Genomic DNA, 20,443 nt, shown 5'->3' on the forward strand with positions numbered 1-20,443 from the left:
AAACCTTGCAAATGAACGAGAGGGAGTTAAGTCATTTAGAGACGAATGACCGTCACAGGAAGCAAGGGCGTAGGTTTGGTCTGAGCTTTGGTGGGGACATTACCCACTAACCCCCCCCCCCCCCCCCCCGAAAAAAAAAACTCAACTCTTTCACCAGCCACTATAGATATAAAATTATTAAATGTGCTACTGTCCAACTACTATCCATGATTAAAATGTGCTACTGTCCAACTTGATCTAACTACACTGTGTAGCCTACCTAATCTGATTTTAATATGTAGGCTACAGATATGTAGGCTATATTTAGCATTCATTTTCTATTTGGTCTGTTATGAAATCATGCCCATTTAAGCACAGCTCAGTTTTAAGACACTTAAATACATGCATTTTGTGAAAAGAAATCATCATTAAGGCTACATTGACAAACTCTTAACCGTGAGCTGCCTGTGTATTCTCTGATTCTAATATTTACAGATATCTAGGCGATGTAAGCACAGCTCAGTTTTAAGAAATGCAGCCGAAAGACCATGTTGAATTTTGCTATAATTTATTTCAAAACCGGATTAGGCCTACTCTGGAACAGCTAACGATACACGGGAATGCATACACCTTAGTGTTCGGTAAGGTCTGCTGTTTATATGATATATGGTTGATATATGGTTTGTCATGTGTTGCGTGAAGAGCAGGGGCGTAGCCAGGATTATTTTATAGGGGGGGCCAGCTGGGTCCAGACTTTTTATTGGGGTGGCACTTGGGAATCAAAACTACTATTTAAAAACTACTCAAAAAGTTTTGAAGATTAGGATAGCCTATTTTAATAATGGTAATAAATTGTGTAAAGACAACACTGATACACAGGTCAGTTTGTTGTCCACTCCAAATCATTTCCCATAAGCCAATGCTATAAAAAAGTACATTATCATAATGCACCTTACTTAATCAGTCTTATTCAAATTATGTTAAAGAACAATAATAAATACTACAAATATTGTATTCAGATATTTAATCTTATAGATGGCCAAACTATATTTCTTTCTGATATCCACTCTAAGTACTTGGCTGTAAGAAACATGGCTCTGAATTAAGAAATTTACCCTTAGAACCCTAGACTGAAATAAATGCCATTTTTATTTAGTAATGAAAAATGCCCTTTCTGCGCTCCATATCTGTGACACGAACTGATCTGACCTGACTGAACCCGAGTTTGCGTGTTCTGTGTGTACACTCATGATGATTCTAAAACAACTTTTTACTGCATTGTCATGAACAAAGTGAAGGCAAAAAGGTGTTTTTTTGTCGAATAAATTGGGATGCAATGTGAGTCTCGAATTGGATGCCATGCAGGAATTTGCTGGGATCTCAAAACCGCATTATGAACATACTTTGCCATAGAGAAACACATGATAGCGTTGGATTATGAACATGCCTTGCCACTAACACACACAAACACGTGGGGTAAGTGGAGCTATATGAAGTTATTATTTTGATGTAATTTCGTCTGTTTTATAACCCAGAAGGATGTACTTGGTATCAAATGATAGCTCTGTATCTCCTCTTTCATCTGACATGCATATATCAGGCATATCTATCCGATCACGGGTTCGTGAATAGGGCCTAATTCAAACGATAGTTGGTTTTTGTACATGATGTTATTTTGCAGTCACGTTGTCTGTTTTTATAGCCCAGAAGCATCGATATACTTGGTACCAATAGATAGCCATGTCTCTCCTCTTTCTTCTGATATGCTTGCCATATCTATGCGATCACGGGTTCGCGAGTAATTCAAACGAGAGTAGCCTAATGGGTGCGCAGGTAAACTATACATCAATTTGATTTAATTTCATGATTTTTTTTGTTTGTTTTCATACTTGATCGCACAGGCAAGAGTTTAGTCTCGTTGGAAAGCCCCACTTCTGCTCTGTCACGCAATTAAAGTTTCATCTCGCTGCGATGAACAGTTCTGGAGCAATGTAACAAAGAACTCAGGCAAAGCAGCCTCTGCCTGACCAGCTATGGCAAGAACAACACGCAGTCAGCAAATTATGTTTTTTATATAAAGTAGCCTAGCCTAGGCCCCATTAGCCTACTTTTATTGGAGCCATGATATGTGCCTAATATGCTTGCATTTCACCCGAATTTTATCGAAATATTTTTGTCAGCGTTACCACAGGCATCCGATTATTTCTGATCAGCCCCACACGTCAATGTCAGAGCCTACCTATAAGGACAGCCCAACGCAGCTCACTTGGCTATGATTCGTGACACATTCTAACATCTTATTAGCATTAATGTTCCAACTCATCATCAACTCATGTTGTTACTGCATGAGGTTAAGTAGTAGTCAGTGTTTTTAACAGATGACTTGAATTGTCCCGCTGCTGCTGCTGCACTAGGCCTAGCCTATCACGATTTGATCACAACCGTGGGCTACACTTCCTGACTGGGCCAATGGTCGTAGATAGAGTGCAGTAATTGGTTCAGTCCCTGCTTTGCAACGTCGAAAACGGCAGAATTATTTTTTTCTTTTTTACTTTTCACTGAACGGAGCTGGGGGGGCCAGCAGGGTGGCCAAGCTTTGACCAGTGGTGGCCGTGGCCCCCCCTGGCCACCACGTAGCTCCGCCCCTGGTGAAGAGTGTGTAGGCCTACGATATTCCACTGAGACGAATGGATGTGGAGATGGGCGCAGAGAATAATTATTAAATCTCTTGAAGTTATTTTTCTCGCAAACTGTTTATCACAGCAAACAGTGGCTAGCTAGCACCGTTTAAAAGCTGAGAAAAGGCTCTTTCATGTGACACATGTCTGATGAGTAGCGTACTTCTCGAGGAGTTCAACAGAGAAGAATGGGTGAATTTGGACACACTTCATGCTTGTAGTGAAGTAAAGCTGAAGCGCTGCATGCTGCGCAGGAGACTGCGGCTCACTGGTAGTTATTATAGGTAACTTCAAATCAGCGCGATTTACCCTTATAGGCTACTGCACATTACAAGATCTGTACGAGATGATCCAGCACTGAAGTGAGAAATGATTTAACTCTTTGTGTAGCGCATGTGAGCGCTTTTCCCCCCATTTCAACCTGAATATTGGTGGGGACATTTCAGTCGTAATTTGACATTGGTGTGGACACGTCCTTCGGTCCCCACGCAAATCTACGCCCCTGACAGGAAGTGCATCATATACAAAGGGATGCCAGACCCTCTTGTAACAGCTGTACTCAGTGATACATTCTCTGGTGATACTGCAGACTCGTAAAAGTAGTTAGAAAATAAGGCAGAAAAGTTTCCTCATGCTGCCTCTTTATGTTGGAATGTGCAAAAATGTACAAACAATCAAGAGGATGTCTTCTTGTATGTGATTTCTGCAACAGTGATACTGCAAACGTGTTGATAGCCTATTGTTGATTTTTATGCTGCAGTGCATGTCACACAGCCTAGCCTACAGAAAACACTTAATTGATATGATATAATGATAACTTGTTAAATGTATGCCTGTATGCCAATGGTTTATTAAACAGCAGTCATTTATTTGGTCAGTCATCATGTTGAATAGGAAGGACATATAAACCAATATTCCGCGCAATATCTGCCGTGAGTCCCTATGCGTGAGTCACAAGCTCCTCCCAGCTGACTCTGGCAGATCACGTGGACAGTCAGTCGCGATCGATTATTTATTAAATAAATGTGAATTACGAATAATAATAAAAGCTTCTACCTAATGTGACTATTTTTTCCAAGAAAACACAATTTTTCCCGCTGTATTCTTCATAAAGAGTACAGTAAATTATGTACTTATTTTTGGAATTAACGTTGAAAAATTGAAACAGGATTTTTTTGAGTGTCCTGCCAAAAAAGAAGTATCTTATGTATCCTGTGATAGCTTGAAAGGCAGGCAGGGTACCGAGCAGAGCATCTCCAAGCTTTCCGGCAACTGCGTGAATTGGGATGAATTTCTGTTTCTTTGAGGTGCCTGCCTTCATCCATACTTTATCACAGTTGATGCTGGCAAAATGGACCAAAAGGAGAACCAAGACATCTGTGTCGCTTGAAGACACAACAATGGCAGATTATATTAACCTCAGATGTTGAAACTTCCACCTGCTCTTCATCAGTGAATCCACCAGCAACAACAACAGTTTTGTTTTGTGGAGCCTGAAGCAACAACTGAAATCTAGCAAGATCTGCCTTGTTTTCCTCACTTGCCATAAAGTTTTCCCACTCAGTGGCAACGGTGCATCCCTGTCTTTGATATCCCGCCTAACTGGGACCGTCTTCTTGCCACGTTTAGTCCGAGTGCCAGACTTTATTGACAGGTTGACGTTGTAGGACTGACGCCTATTTTTCACACGACAGGCAAGCGTGTTGGAAGTGTTTCCATTCAAAACAGTGAAGAAAAAAAGATCTGAGAAGACATTTTAATTGGCAGAGCGGCCTTCACAGCGCCGCATCAGACACACCTCTGGTAAGCAAAGACATAGAAAATGCCATGCAACTGACAGCAACAGCCACGCCACGCACACGGTGTGAAACGGGCCTTATTGTCAATGGCTTGTGCACGTAAGAACTGGCCCGCCACTGCGCTGAGTAAAGCGCAGAACAAGCGGCATTAGCCGCAGTCAAAGTAGTTGAACCATGAACCATGCTGTGCGGTGTGAATCATATGTCTTTTTTGCGCTGAGCCCTGTGGCAACCACAACAAACATCTTTGGGATATTACCTCAACCAAGAGCAACCTGGTGGCGATCGAGCTCAGCGCATGCCGCGTACAATGTGAATCCTCTTGACGGCTCCTACAGACAGTTGCGTGAGTTGCAGTACTGGAGACGCATCCCGTTCACTTTACATGGGCTTACATCATCCGTTGCCGAACTGAATTGTGGGTCCGTTGAGTCGCGTTGCTCCCGTCGCTTGCGTTGATTAGTTCAGCTGTTGCTGCACCAATGGACGGCACCGGCCAATCAAGCCAATCGACGGATGGCACCAGCCAATCAAATTACGTTTTAGGGATCGACCGATATGGATTTCTTAGTGCCGATACCGATACCGATTTTTTTCCATCAGCCTTAGCCGATGACCGATACAGGCTGTCGATTTTCTTGAGCCGATATTTGGAGCAGATACTGCTTTTATTTTGCTCCCTCAATTTACATCATACAAATGACACATAATTACACAAATGATGATAACAAATGTTATAAGTCTCAATTTAAAAAAGGAACATTTGTTGAACTTATGGATGGGTGCACAGGATATGGTTAACTGCGCAAAATGCGTTCATCAACATCTTACAACACAGCCTTGATGATTCATTGCTTGCTGACATATTATAAGACATAATTCAGGTCATCACAAAATGTCCTCTGTCCACAAATTTAAATAATTTAAGAAAACAATAAGCCTGAAAAGTAGCTATTGAAATAAAGTGCTTGATTTGTATATATGAATATAGACAAATGTTATGTCTATATTTTTCTAAAAAAAGCTGCCTGATTTGTCAACCACAGAACATAAATCAGCAGAGGAAAATAACGCATCAACGTCAAAAGCTATAAAAACATCTCAAAGTTTTAAAATCTCTCCTTCAGGTAACGCAGCACTCTCATATCGCTGTGATGCGCGTGTCCCATTGAGTGAGACAGACCAGACGCACACACAAACTTCTGTTTGGTAGCTGACGAACCACCATTGAAATGGATTGATAATGATAACGTTAGCAAACGGCTCTAAACAAGTAAGGCATACACGGTATGTCTGGTACATGATAAACGTAAACACGAATTAATATTCAACTACATATAACACGTCTCTCATTATTAAAGCTCTGATATCACTGCGATGGCAACTCCGCCCCGCTCGAAGGGAGAGGGGGAGGGAGACGCACACACCACACGCGTCCAAAACTCAGCTAGGTGGTCGCTGAATAAAACTCCCACAAATATCTCGGAACAACGTCGGCATTATCATATGATTGACCAGTGTTCGTAACAGCTACCACTACCGCATGCATAGGGATAGCCTACAACTTAGCTATTTGCAGCTCCCTAAATACAATGGCAAGCAGTTTTATAGAAGAGGCATTCAGGGAGGGAGACACACACACACCACACGCGTCTAATACTCAGCTAGGTGGTCGCTGAATAAAACTCCCACAAATACCACGGAATAACGTTGGCATTACTTAATCATATGACCAGTGTTTGTAACAGCTAGCCTAACGCAACCGCATGCATATAGATAGCCTACAACTTAGTTATTTGCAGCTCCCTAAATACAATGGCAAGCAGATTTATAAACGAAGCATTAAGCATTAAATAAAGTAGCTATCATTCGCGTTTTCCATTTGGACCCACAAACTTGCTTCCACCTTCAAAGTGTATGGCAATATTTCAGCGAAGTCAAACAGTTAAGATCAGGGCTTGAAAACGAAATAATTTTTCAAACGTTCCGTTCCGAACGGTTCAGGTAGGCCTGTTTAACATATCGGTCCTGAACCGGTTCGGAACGAAAAATATTGTTCGTTCTTAAAGTTCCGGCAGTGTTTGGCGGGCCTATCAAGGCTATTTTTGTGGACTTTACCTTAGAATAGACGTACTCTTTATTTCCCATTGATTTAGCCTATACCGTAGCTATGCCCAAAAATAATAAATCACAGGCGGCATCCAAAAACATTCAGATGGGCTATCCATCCCATAGCCTACAAACTTACTGTAGGCCTAACCTATGCCTATAAATAATTTCTTATCAAAAATATTTCTGGATACGTGATAAACTCCTTACCTGGTTGTAGCCTAAGTTTTATCCATATGGAGATCTTCAACGGCTTGCGCTATAATTCCAACCCTGTTTATAAACGAACCTGTCTGTTGCTGACAAGGCCCATCTCAAATTTTCCGTTTAACTCTTCTACATAGAATAGGCTATAATTTTTCAAATCCCGACTATAAAACGACAAGGCGTGGACAGGCAAAATAGGCTATTACGCATAGGCTACAAACAATTTCCAAATCAGTTTCAGTAGCCTACGCTACGAGCTGGCCTAAGATCCGAAGTGGCAGACGGATAGGTTAAATTACAACAGCAAGACAAAATATACACATTTGGACCAAAGGTCCATTTAGGACAGGCAAAATAGGCTATTACGCATAGGCTACAAACAATTTCCAAATCAGTTTCAGTAGCCTACGCTACGAGCTGGCCTAAGATCCGAAGTGGCAGACGGATAGGTTACATTACAACAGCAAGACAAAATATACACATTTGGACCAAAGGTCCATTTATTCGTTTTTTTTTTTTTTTTTTCAAACTGCAGAAATCAAATTATTAGGCTGTTCGCCTACAATCAAACGAGTAGAACACTTAGGATATGCTTTTGTGAAATTTTATAAAATATATAGAGAGCGAAAAAAAAACGTTATTAACCGGTTTTGTGGATTTCAGAATAACGTTTCTGTTCCGGAACAATTGAAGACCATGTTGTTTTCGTTTCCGTTTCCGCTCCTCGTAAAATTCCGTAAAATTCCGTTCGTTTTCGGTTTTCGTTCCTTGAACCGGTTCGGAGCCCTGGTTAAGATGCTTTGAAAGTTAACTAAAAGTTTAAAGCTTAAAGTTTACTGTTGTCTTGAAGAGCAGGCCGACACTCTGCTCAGTGGGGGAGGGGCAGTCTGCACGTGAATTGCAGCATCTCCAGCAACACAGAGCTGCCTGTGGATGCCTGTATGTAAATAATGCGGGGAAAACTATCGGCGAACGCAGCCGCTTATCGGCCGATGCCGATACACTTAAAAAACGCAAATATCGGCCCGATATATCGGCCGGCCGATATATCGGTCGATCCCTATTACGTTTATACTTCAAGTCATTTGCATAGCTACCGTCGGGAACACCCACTGGCATGCGTTGACGGAACGCAACTGTGTGTAGAAGCCCTGAGACGTGCGTCTCACGCAGGTAGTGGACAAGCTCTAACGGGTGCCGTCTGTCGATTGGCTTGATTGGCGGTGCCGTCTGTCGGTGCAGCAACAGCTGAACTTCTCCACGCGAGCGACGGGAAAAACGCATGCAACAGACCCACAATTCAGTTCGGCAACGGATGACGTAGGCCCATGTAAAGTGAATGGGATGCGTCTCCAGCACTGCAACGCACTCAACTGTGTGTAGGAGCCGTAACGGCCTCTACACACAGTTGCGTTCTGTCAATGCATGCCAGTGGGTGTTCCCGACGGTAGCGATGCAAATGACTTGAAGTATAGCCTAACCGTAATTTGATTGGCTGGTGCCGTCCCTCGATTGGCTTGATTGGCCGGTGCAGTCTGTCAGGTGAACTTCTCAACGCGAGCGACGGGAGAAGCGACGCAACGGACCCACAATTCAGTTCGGCAACGGATGACGTGAGCCCATGTTAACCTGTTAACATGGTGTAACCTGTTAACATGGGAGCCGAAATAAAAACGGACACGCCACGCAGCCAGTCTGAATCAGCCCATTTTGAACTCCACTTGCTTGCACAGCGCCTGAGTCACAGCCAACTAACTCGCCGCTGCAGCTCCAGCCAGCAGTAATAGGCTACAATAAAAAAAAAAGTCTACACACTGAAAATACACCAATAACATGTCAAAAATATTGATATTTCATCAACAATGACTTCCCAGTGAGCACATGAGGAGCGAATGGCTTACGCACCACTGCACAATTCATTAAATTAACAAAACACAATTTAAAATACACGTTGAAAATGCCAGCTTGAGTACAATTTGGAACAACTTGTAAAGACTTTTAGTCTTAATTCCATTGATGAACTGAAGCTTAGTAACTTACATTCATGATTCTTGCATTGTCTGTGTACCCCACCGAGCAAACTCACTTTTAGGAAGTTGCGATAATGCTCATAAACGACTCCAATAGTGACATAGCCGATAGATCCACTCGTTTTCACTGTGTGATGTCCAGTCCAACCTAGTGTCCAACACTGTTGTGTAACTTCACGACAAAGCTAGAGGCAGAGTTGTCAAACATGGAGTTCAACAAGAAGTTGGTTCGTATCGGTGCCTGGTCGGATCAGGTGCTTTTTACATCACGTGCGGATTTGCCTGCCTATTCTTCTCCTTACATTTTGACGGTTATGCACCTAATGCAGGGGTGGGCAAACTGCGGCCCGCCAAGCACTTTCATCCGGCCCGCCGAGCATTTCATTTAGTTATCAGGCTGCTCGCTATTTTCTTCCTGCGATAGAGACGACGTTGGTTAGCTTTACTGCAAACTGCTTCACTCTCCTTAGATAACGTTTACAATGTCAATGTCAAAACATCATGTTAAATAGAGATAACATCATGTTAAACTAAGTTAACTAGTTATCTCCTTTGCAGCAGATCTAACTTGAACATGCAATCCATTTAATTGGGAACGCGTCACTCACGAGAGGGAGAGAGAGCCGCAGGTTCCAGCTGGCTTGTGATTGTTGATAATTGATATCTCCTTATAAGAAAGTTTTAAAAGGAAGTCATGAAGGCAACAGTAGTTCCCACTACTGACCATTTAAAAACTGTGAGAGGGCCCAGCCGTCGGTACAGCACTAGCCATAGCGGAGCAGGCAGAAGATCATTGAGAAATAAACGTGAATTAAAGCGACTGTCTTAAAGCGACAGTGCACAATTTATACATTTGTTAAACAGCATAAAATTAGCAGTATTTTTAAGCAATTAATATTTTAAAACAAATACTTTTCATACTAAATTATAGGCTATAAAAAATGTTTTTTTTTTTATGCGTGTGCCGTGGGGGGGCGGTTGTTGTGCGGCCCGCAGGCCAATTTTCAAAACACAATGTGGCCCTTGAGCCAAAAAGTTTGCCCACCCCTGACCTAATGGAACCACAAAAACAATACTAACAGAAAATATGCTTACCCATTTCTGATTCAAGAATTTCGCCGTGTATTCTTAAAACAAGGAGAAGGTGGCTCTCATCCCCGCTGGCATTCATATAGGCTTACTTGGCTGTAGCCAAGTAAACTAAATAATGCATCATTGCATGTTGTGCACCCTGACCTGGTCAACTTTGATCGGAAAAAATAGGCTTTGTGTGTAGGAGCTTACAGAGGTATCATTAAAATTAAATAATGCACCAAGTAGGTCCATAATCATTTAATAGGCTACACATTTTGTCAAAAACTGGTGTTCATACCAAGGTGGTACAGACAAACCAAAGCAAGATAAGTTACAGTAAATTATGACAAACCTCCTAAAATAACCTTTTGACTTTGTCTCTCTTGATGAATGAGGCCTCTATAGGAAGTTTACCATTTCCTCTTTCCTAACTGTCAGTATACCACATACTTGTCAGTATACATACATCCTCCTTTAGGTGTTTGGAGGGAGGCCTCATTTCATTGTGACCATGAAACCTTAAACCCTCCAGAATGATCAACCTTTTCATTGCAAGGTTTTTGTATTAAACTTAGACCACAATAGGTTTGTGTGTTACATACAGTGTTAGTGTAGAGTGCTCCTCAGGATTTAGAGAAATAATAATAATAATAATAATAATAATAATAATAATAAAAACATAGAACTAGAAGACATAATGGGGCATCATAACATTGTTTACAAAAAAGAGACATCAAGAGTCAATAGTCATTATTAAGTAATGTTGTTTAGTATTATATTCACCTTCAACGCTGTTTCAGAAAAAGTAAAAAAAAACAACTATATTTTACATGAAAATTATTTGTTTTCATCCACCTTTCTTGAGAGAGTATGACTTTACAAAAGTATAAACATCCTTGGAAGACTATGAGGGCTTTGAAACTTGTTCAACTCAATATTTTATTGAGAGGCAGTTATCGGAGACACTATGTAGTCAGTGATCTTGTGTGATCAAGTCCCCTGAGGTTTTCAATTTCTCTGCACGGCCGGTGTGATCTTATTGCCCTGAGACAGAGTGAAATCGTTTGTGGTGAACGTACAGTGATTCCTGGTAACCGAAATCCTTCCCACAAAAAGAGCAGTGGTAGGGTTTTTCCTTGGTGTGGACCCTCATGTGTTTTTGGACTAATTGTAATTTTGTGAATCCCTTGCCACATATATGACATATAAAAGGAAGATTTTCAGAGTGCCTGAGGCTATGTTCCTTTAAGGAAGAACTTAGGCGAAACCGTTTGTCGCAAACCAAGCATTTGTACGGCTTTTCTCCTGTGTGCAAGGTAACATGCCTTTTCAATCTACTCATATCTGGGAACGCCTTACCACAGGTGTCACACAGATACGGTCTCGGTTCACTGCGTGAGATAGCCTCTCTAGGCATTTTCTCGCAGTGACATTTTTGGTGGAGGCTGAGATCGGCGGGATATATGAAGGTCTTGTCGCACCAAGAGCAAACGTACGGCCCTTCACCCAGGTGCACTCCCTGGTGGAGGCAGAAATCAGTCGAGTGGTTGAAAGACTTGTCACACTTGCTACACTTGTACAAATTCTGTCCTCTTGCATCGAGCTCACAATGGGCATTTTCTTCATCGTGTAGTCTTTGGTGAATGTGGAGATCCTCTGAGGTACGACATTCCTTTCCACACACTTCACACTTGTAGGGCTTGACTACTCTCACGTACTTCATGGGTTCAGAGAGACATTGATTGAGGCTGGCACCTTTATCATGGATTAACCTGTGCAATTTCATGTAGTACACTTTCATAAATGTTTCATTGCACAGGGTGCAAGAATAAACTTTCCCAGTCTTGTTTTCCAAGTCGTCTGTGGGTGAGATGTTGTTGCCGTCCTTTGAGGAAGACAGCCCGGCCTGATCTGGAAGACACGCAGATACAGATAAACATTTTTAGAAACTTCATAAAACACCAAAGGAAATTACTTTTTTGTACGCAGTACACACCATTAGTAACTAAGATTTCAAGAAAAAAAAATATTAAACTGTAAACTGTGTGGTTCTGAATTGCAGTGTTCGACCATTAATATTTTCCGGTCGTTTTCCGTGTCCACTTTTTTTTGAGCGGCCCTAAAAGGGTGTGTGGATGATGCGACAATTTCCCCATTTAGTTTAACCCTTCCCTTCAAAACAGCGATTTCTCCTCATCCCCCATGTAAGATTTTTTTTAATACTACACATTTCTATTTAAAAATGTGTATTAATTATTCTATTTCACTCACCAAATCTGCTGACACTGCATGTTGCAGAGTTTGATCTTAAAGTTATGTATTCTTGCAATTGCATTGTCCCACTCTGGCACCGAACTATGCCATCATTTGAGTTTTCTTTTTTATTTGCTTTAATTTAAGACATTATCCTGTTGTTCACTTACCATCAGGGTTGTCGTTGCTGTTGCCATCATCTTCAAGGTTGAAATCGAGGCCTTTCCGATTGTCATTGTTATCACCACCACTACCGGTATCCCTTTCGTTTTTATCCTCCTCCTCCTCATAATTTGACTCGCCAAAATCTTCTTCTTGAACAGAGGAAACACCAGTTAGTCAAAGATTTTGCACAGCAGTCCTCCAACCAAAGTTATTAAATCAATCAACAAAAGAGACTGAAGTTGCATGACACAGGGGCCTCATGCAGGAAGCAATATACAAATAAATATCCTGAGTTTTGTTCATATTTTTGTACAATCTGTATTTTTTTCCTCTGATATTTCTTTGATTTAAAAATTAAGAGAATACTTCTGAGAAGTTAAAGACAATGTTGTGGCATGAGGTCCCATGTGGACTGAAAACAAAATGGAGCTGTCTGTCTGTGGGTCATTCCACGTCAGTTCAACCAGGGCCCACGCACTTAGGTCTCAAAAAATTCTGAAAGAATTACCAGGTGTACTTATGTTACCCGGGAGACACACTGTAAAATTACTCTTATGTAAGATCAATACTTTCCAAGATACAGCCAGTTTTACAGGGGGAGGGGGGTGTCGATTTTGTTCGGCCTCTTTTTTTTGTCAAAGTTCACAAGCCCACAGCGCAAGAACTAAACCATGTAGGAGGCTCAAATTTTGCATGTTGGTACATAAATAGGAATAGTATGTAGCAAAATCGTCACGTTTGGTCTGGATAATCCTGCATGGTCATAGCGGTCCCTCAAAGTTGATACAAATTTTATTGGAGTTTTTGGCTGGGCTCTGTTTAAGCCTTCAGAAGACATATTTGTACTCAACATAGGCTCTTGATTTATTTTCCAAAAAACAATGAACAGAAAATAAATTCCTTCAGGGTCTGAACAGCAGACTTTACAAGTCTAAAAAATATTTTTTGTTCTCATTTTCAGAGCACCCAAACACCTTGTGAGAATATACAAATATTTTTTAAATATTTTTTTCTTTATTCTCCATGATCTTTTCTTTTCAAAAACACCAATTTGACTTGTCTTATGCAAATCTTTCTTTTTCACTTTCCACCCTGAACATGGGCAAAATGCACCATTGACATTAATATGTTTTGTATAGAGCTACCACAGGTTACTCTATACAACCACAGGTGGCAGTGTGGTGACTCTATATAAAACATATTGATGTCAATGGGGCATTTTGCCCATGTTCAGGGTGGAAAATAAAAAAGAAAGATTTGCATAAGACAAGTCAAATTGGTGTTTTCAAAAAGAAGGGATCATGGAGAATAAAGAAAAACATATTTAAAAAAGCTTTGTATATTCCCACAAGGTGTTTGGGTGCTCTGAAAATGATAACCAACATTTTTCAGACTTGTGAGGTCTGCTGTTCAGACCCTGAAGGGATTTGTTTTCTGTTCATTGCTTTTTGTGAGAGTGTTTCTACTTATCTCAGTAAGGAAAATAAATCAAGAGCCTATGTTGAGTACAAATATGTCTTCTGAAGGCTTAAACAGAGCCCAGCCAAAAACACCAATAAAATTTGTATCAACTTTGAGGGACCGCTATGACCATGCAGGATTATCCAGACCAAACGTGACGATTTTGCTACATACTATTCCTATTTATGTACCAGCATGCAAAATTTGAGCCTCCTACATGGTTTAGTTCTTGCGCTGTGGGCTTGTGAACTTTGACAAAAAAAAAGAGGCCGAACAAAATCGACACCCCCCTCCCCCTGTAAAACTGGCTGTATCTTGGAAAGTATTGATCTTACATAAGAGTAATTTTACAGTGTGTCTCCTGGGTAACATAGGTACACCTGGTAATTTTTTCAGAATTTTTTGAGACCTAAGTGCGTGGGCCCTGGTTGAACTGACGTGGAATGACCCCTTTGCCTTTCTCTTCACTGACCTCCAGGGTCATCATCACCGTTGTCCTCATCTTCTGGTCTGTAATCCGGGTCTATATCAGCATAATAATCAGAGACCTCATCTTTGTTATGATTACAGTCTTCATCTTCCTCATTACAGTCTTCGTCTTCCTCATTGTCTTGACGACCATGCCTCTTTTCTACCTGTTCAGAGAAAACTCCATTAAGCAACCTATTTGAGAGAAAAGGGGCTTCTGCACATACACATTTCCTCCAGGCTCAGAACTGACTCCGAACATGATCAAGTCCTTGGTTTAGTGCTATACTAAATTATTCACTCCTGTGTGTCTTTTATAAGAAGTGCAATGTTTTTTGCTATTGTTTTGTTATGTGTCGTGTTTGTGTGGTGTTTCTAGTAGGAGGCAGAGTTTCTAGTAGCAGGTGGTGTTTCTAGTAAGAGGTGGTGTTTCGAATAGGTGGCGGTGTTTCTAGTAGGAGGCGGTGTTGCTAGTAGGAGTTGGTGGAGTCCATGTCACTGACTGAGTCTGGAGGGTTGGTGGCGTCAGTTTCAGAAGACCTGTATGAAAGTGTCTACATAGCCCTACAAACCAACCATGCAACAAATACAACTTAAATGTCCAACTTTAAAATATACATGCGTTTTATCACTTCTATCATAAGTGAAGCAAAACAAATACCAAAATGTTGTCACTGTTGACAACAGCTGTAGGAGTCAGCAGGCCGATAATAGTGACTTCCTGGTCCTTGGATGACCTTTGTGGTGACCCTTCCGTTTCATCAAAACCAGGAGAATTGGGCTCAGAGGTGCAGGAAAGGGTAAGCAGGGGGCGGCCCTCACACGCCTGCAGATTCAGCACACACCAAACGTCAGCTACGATTAGAGGTCCATCCACACAACCAGGCAGATGAGAGGAAGGTTTTACTTAGACTTAGAAAACTTTAATGTCCCCGAGAGGCAATTTGTTTTACAGTACATGCATGTTGACACATAATCCACAACACAAACATTGAACCAGACATCTACAGCACTATTTATCTAACACATAACATATACACATCAATAAATAGAATACAGTAAAAAGAAGTAGTATATTGCACTTCCCTAAAAAGGCCTAATGTCATAAATAAAACATTAGGCCTTTTTAGGGAAGTGCAATATACTTCTTCTTTTTACTGTACTCTATTTATTGATGTGTGTATGTTGTGTTAGATAAATAGTTTTACTGTCTTTTTGTAAACAGCGCTTTCTCGGTCAAAGTGAATGTCTTAAAACTTGACAATAAAAAAAACCCCTTCGTTTTGCTTCTTTATACTGTAAACCATCGACTGTGTCTTGAGTTTTTACTTATTTCCTTCCTAGTGTTATTTACTTAATAGTGTTGCTTTAGCATTACGTTTCGCAAGATGTTCATGATGCATCACGTACCTCATGGTCAGATGAATGTGGCCGATTGTGCTGGGAAGATGCTGCAGCTGGCACTGTATCACAAAGTCTCCCTGGTCTTGCACCCTGATGCTTTCTATGTAGAGAAAATATCAAGAGGTGGAAGGGCTTTGTGAAAAATGTATATGTGTTAATACCTCTATGACCCACAGTACTTCACAAGATCTTAAAAATAAGTACAACTCACAAATCTAATCAGAGCAGATAAGACTACAGCAACCCCATATGTAGCAAATTCTTAAAAACAAAGGCAGAATCACATCTTGGCACACATGTGATATTCCCTTGCCTAGTCAACAGTAACATTGCATGTTAAGATGCACACACCATTAATGAACATGTGCATTTTGTTTGTTACTAGAATAAGTGAGAATGTGTGTGATGTGCACATACAGGTGTAGCACTCAGGAAATGGCATCTATTTGAGAAATATATGAATTAACATGTTCATACCCCATCTGGCTAATGTGCCGTTCTTTCACGGACTTCACATTATCCTTAAGAGCTTGAATTGTCTGCTGGAAAGACTAAGAGAAATAGAAAAGAGAAGACAGATAGTGGTTGACATTGGAAAGGCGGTGGTATTGCATCCAAGGTGTTTTGGAAAACTTCAATGCAAATTTTGTCCAGTAAGGAGTACATTAAGGAGCCTTTATGTGTGTGTGTGTGTGTGCGTGTGTGTGTGTGTGTGTGCGTGCGTGCGTGTGTGTGGTTGTGTTGATGGAGTGGGACACAATCAATGACACCATCCCGTTTGAAGAATCGTTAACACAGACAGAGACAGACTATTGTTGTTTTCAAACACTTCTATTCATCCATCCATCCATCCAGCTAACCACCCCCCTCCCCAAAATTTGTCACAAGAAACACATTTCAGACCAAAACACATTAGCTGTTCACCGTGCATTTGCCAACTTTTACTGTTCGTTTTTATAAACTTTGTACAGTAGGGTACCTTATATGTCTCTGTGACCTCTTTAGCTTTCTCCTCCAGACTCTTTTGAAGCTTCTTCACTTGCAACTTTAAAAGCTGGTTGGAGTCAGCAGGGTCAGTTAATGCTTGTTCAGATTCCAACACCTTCTGTTCTGACTCTGAGACAACCTGTGAATTATGAGGCTGAAATGAAGGTAAATATGTTATTATAATATATCGACTGAATGCATTTCGAATAACATGACAACATGAAATGGGTAGTTAGGGCCCTGGGCCTGCCCCGACCGTGACTAGGCTACAACACAAAATACAAGATAGAGGGAGAGCAGATAGCTAACAAACGTTCAGAAAAAGTCCTGTTGGCAAATTTGAGGAAAAGTCGGTAAAGGGGCTATTTCACACAATTTGAGGGTGCTGAATTCAAATATTTTGTTTACCAAGCTCAATTTTGAGTTTTAAGCTTGCTAATTAGCATAATTAGCATAATTCACATACTTTTTGGTTTTGCCATCAGATATCATAGGAATTGCAAAAAAATAAGGCATTAATATACTCTTTATGTATCAGATATGTTGTAGGACAGGACAGGAATTACCCCAATGACCCTCAAGTAGCAAATGAAAATAAGATAAAATTAAAATATAAATTGAAATAATAGCTAAAATTCAGTATGACGTTTAGAAGCAAAATAGATTCCTAGATAATAAATTGATTGAATAGTAGGTGACTGCTCATTTTTCTGTAGGAAGTACTTTGTCACTAACTATTATGAAGAGTTGTCAGTCTTTACAGAGGATTTTATACTGTATTTTTTTACTGTAAAGGCGACTGTGCTTGCCTAGTTAAAACATCTCACTGGTTCTCTTTCCTATCATTCAAATCCCAGCCATGCAAATAAATTGTGTGCATGTTTGAGGGTTGCTGAAGAGTGCTATGGAGATTGCATTATTTGCAAATAAAAATAAAATTTAGACAAGATATCCTTTATAGTGCAACAAAAAGAAACATTCTCCAGTGCATCATTACTGCATATGATGCTGAAAGGGAAGTGGACCTAGGACAAATCCTCAGCTATGAACTGATTAATGTCCCTGTACTGTAGCTATTGCAGATAGCGATGGTTATTTGTGAAGTGGAAATAAGTCATCCTCACTCAAGTGCTGTCTAGCAATGTGGAATGTCCAGTAGTGATCGATCACTACAAAAACTGCTCATTCAACACCGGTAATAGATGCTCAAGATCTAGTTATGTCTTTAGGGCACCCATCTGACTGAAGCACATTAAAGAAGTATGCAGGAAAGTTTGTAAGAAACTTCTGTAATGTTATTTGGTATTTGTTATGTGGTAGCAAATGATGTTGACTATCAAAGAAATAGACCTAATGTTGGAATGCACACAGATATTGCAACAGATACGCTCAGGCCAATCTAAACTTTTCTCTTCTGTTGTTCCTCGTTGGTCACTGGCAGTTCCTACAAGGGCAGGGTCATCCCTCTCCATTTTCAAAATAACTCCTGAAGACCCAGCTCTTTAGAGAACATCTCCTCTCATAGCACCACTTACAACAAGTCTTGCCGATCCTAGCACTTACCAGCCATCTTGAACTGACACTCAACTGTTTAAAAACAGCACTCACTGATGCTTACTCACTTATTCTTACTGTACTCTACAGTTTTTAAATTGTCCTAAAATTGTTGAGAGAATTACTTTAAAACTTAACTGTTACCATGTTGTAATCGCTTTGGTTAAACATGCGTCAGCCAAATGTAATGTAATGTAATGTAATAATGGTGTAGGCATATCTGATTAAGACCCAAAGAGTGGTTGAAACGTACTTATTAAATTACACTGGGAGCAAAGAAGACTATCTTCACTTTTTTCCCTTTGCAACTGTCAAAGAAATCCCATAAACACAGGAAGGCCTAGGGTAGCCTACATCAGATGGCCTAAAGATTAGGCTCTTCTGCATAGCATTAAGTGATTTGCATGCAATAATTTGAGCACTGACCTTGATCTACAGTAGCCTACTTTGGCTATTTAAAGGTAATTTATTGCCAAAACATCACACAATATAAATTAACTATAACAAACAATAAAGGACTTAATCACACACAAACTACTATTTTACTGACTACAAAAATAATAATTATGTAGGAAGTTTAGAAGTTTAAAGTGCACCAAATTCAACACAAATGACTCAATACACTTGGAGGAGGCCTGCATCCTTTCTTTTCCAGATATTTTAGGATTTGGATATCGCTTTAGTATCGAGTATCAAGATATTTATGGCAGGTATTGTATCAAAGTCATAATTTTGGTATCGTGACAACACTATGCCAGAGCCACTCTGTTTTCTAGATGTCGAGGATCCGAGGCTCTACCACCAACAAGTGATGCTGCTCAATGGCATATTAGAAGAGCACATTATCAAGCTCTAGTATAGAGGCAAGCACACATACCAAATCCAGTGTTACAAGAAGTAAAATGTTTTTTACTTGACGGTTGTTGCTGACGGTAGATGCAGTTCTGCATTAGGTTTATTACTGCTATCTAAGTTCATATGTACTGTAGGATATATTCTGAGTTGAAGGTTATCTGTGCAATTTGTTATTGTGATGAAATGCATTAAACACCACGAGTGACTCACTATGTTAGCAATAAAAATATGGTTGTGTTTTGATTAGAATTTCCGAGTTTATTACATGTTAACTGTAATCATGTTCCCATTAAATATGTTAATAAACTATAGTATGGCTTATTTAAAGCTCAAACGTGTATTTAGAGAACACTTTTCTTTGGTTTTAGAGATTACTTTTGAAATCAACCCAATTTAGGGAAAAATAAGCAAAAATAATCGCTATTTTATGTTAAAATGCTGATTATACAGCTTAGAACTCAGAATTGAGCTTGGTAAACAAAATATTCCGAATCAGCACCCTCAAATAAGGTAAGAAAGGTGGTTTACCAACTTTTCCTCAAATTTGCCGTCAGAAGTTCTCTTCTGTGAAGCTGCTCTCCCTCTAAGAGGCCAAATAGGAGTTGGATCAATTCATTCAGAATAATTTGAAGATTGTATAGATAACTATTGTCAAATGTTACATATTAACCCTAACGTCGGCTACGCTGTAAAAGCACGACTACAGAAGAAATCAGATGCTGCTAAGCAGTTCTCATCATAGACATAATATGTCTATGGTTCTCATTAGCAGGCTACTTACTTCACCGGACCGGGCCAAAGGCAACACAAATGGATGTCGATTTCTTAGATGGACATGCAGTGGAGTTGTGGTTCTCGAGGCTGAGTATTTGAATTCCGCTTTGCAGTGGAGACAGAAGACTGCATTTCCCCCTGGAATTAACTTAAAATGCCTCCACACAACTGATGATTTTCTCGATTTGCAATGTACTCCGGACCGGGCCAAGGGCAACACGGATGGATGGCAATTTCGTAGATGGACATGCAGTGGAGATGTACTTCTCGAGGCTGATAATTTGAGATTCCTCTTGCAATAGAGACAAAGGACTGCGTTTTTCCCTGGAATTAACTTAAAATGCTTCCACACAGCTGACCTTTTTGATTTGTTGCAATATTCTTCCATATCCGCAAGCTCAAAACGGGCTCACTGTTCTTCATTTGCCAATATTTTCTGCGTTCAGTTCCGAGTTGTCATGGTGTGTTTACATCACATGGATGCTCTGCCGCACAATATTATCACGTAGCGCCACCAAAAGGTTGGGAGTAGATACCATCTTTAAAAAAATCATTATGATGATCGTGGGATCTAACGGGGCTCAATAAAAATATAAAAAATATTTTAAAAAATGATCTTAGCCTAGGCTGCTACTAACATAACAGT

At 40.3% G+C, this 20,443-nt stretch overlaps 1 protein-coding gene across 1 annotated transcript; it reads right to left on the reverse strand.

Annotated features, from left to right (window-relative positions):
* Positions 1 to 10,623: 10,623 nt before the first annotated feature.
* LOC143129545 (uncharacterized) lies at positions 10,624 to 20,243 on the reverse strand. Its single transcript, XM_076289918.1, has 8 exons — positions 19,805 to 20,243; positions 16,607 to 16,768; positions 16,105 to 16,178; positions 15,634 to 15,727; positions 14,885 to 15,049; positions 14,228 to 14,390; positions 12,300 to 12,443; positions 10,624 to 11,787 (listed from the first exon to the last, which is right to left on the reverse strand). The coding sequence occupies exons 1-8, from the start codon at positions 20,183 to 20,185 to the stop codon at positions 10,913 to 10,915; spliced, it is 2,058 nt and encodes a 685-aa protein (XP_076146033.1). The 5' UTR covers positions 20,186 to 20,243; the 3' UTR covers positions 10,624 to 10,912.
* Positions 20,244 to 20,443: the final 200 nt, after the last annotated feature.

Source organism: Alosa pseudoharengus, unplaced genomic scaffold (assembly GCF_046254945.1).
Source record: "Alosa pseudoharengus isolate Yale_2024_CS ecotype anadromous, Long Island Sound unplaced genomic scaffold, YU_APseudo_1.1 YU_APseudo_1.1_scf_1, whole genome shotgun sequence".
In the NCBI taxonomy this organism is placed as follows: domain Eukaryota; kingdom Metazoa; phylum Chordata; class Actinopteri; order Clupeiformes; family Clupeidae; genus Alosa; species Alosa pseudoharengus.

What these genes read in the sequence shown, in the direction of transcription:
- LOC143129545 (XM_076289918.1), bottom strand. Translation starts at nt 20,185, where the DNA reads ATGGAAGAATATTGCAACAAATCAAAAAGGTCAGCTGTGTGGAAGCAT. An exon ending in AGGTCACAGAGACATATAAG is followed by an intron (nt 16,179 to 16,606) that starts GTACCCTACTGT and finishes TATTTCTCTTAG; the next exon opens with TCTTTCCAGCAGACAATTCA. An exon ending in CGGCACATTAGCCAGATGGG is followed by an intron (nt 15,728 to 16,104) that starts GTATGAACATGT and finishes TTCTCTACATAG; the next exon opens with AAAGCATCAGGGTGCAAGAC.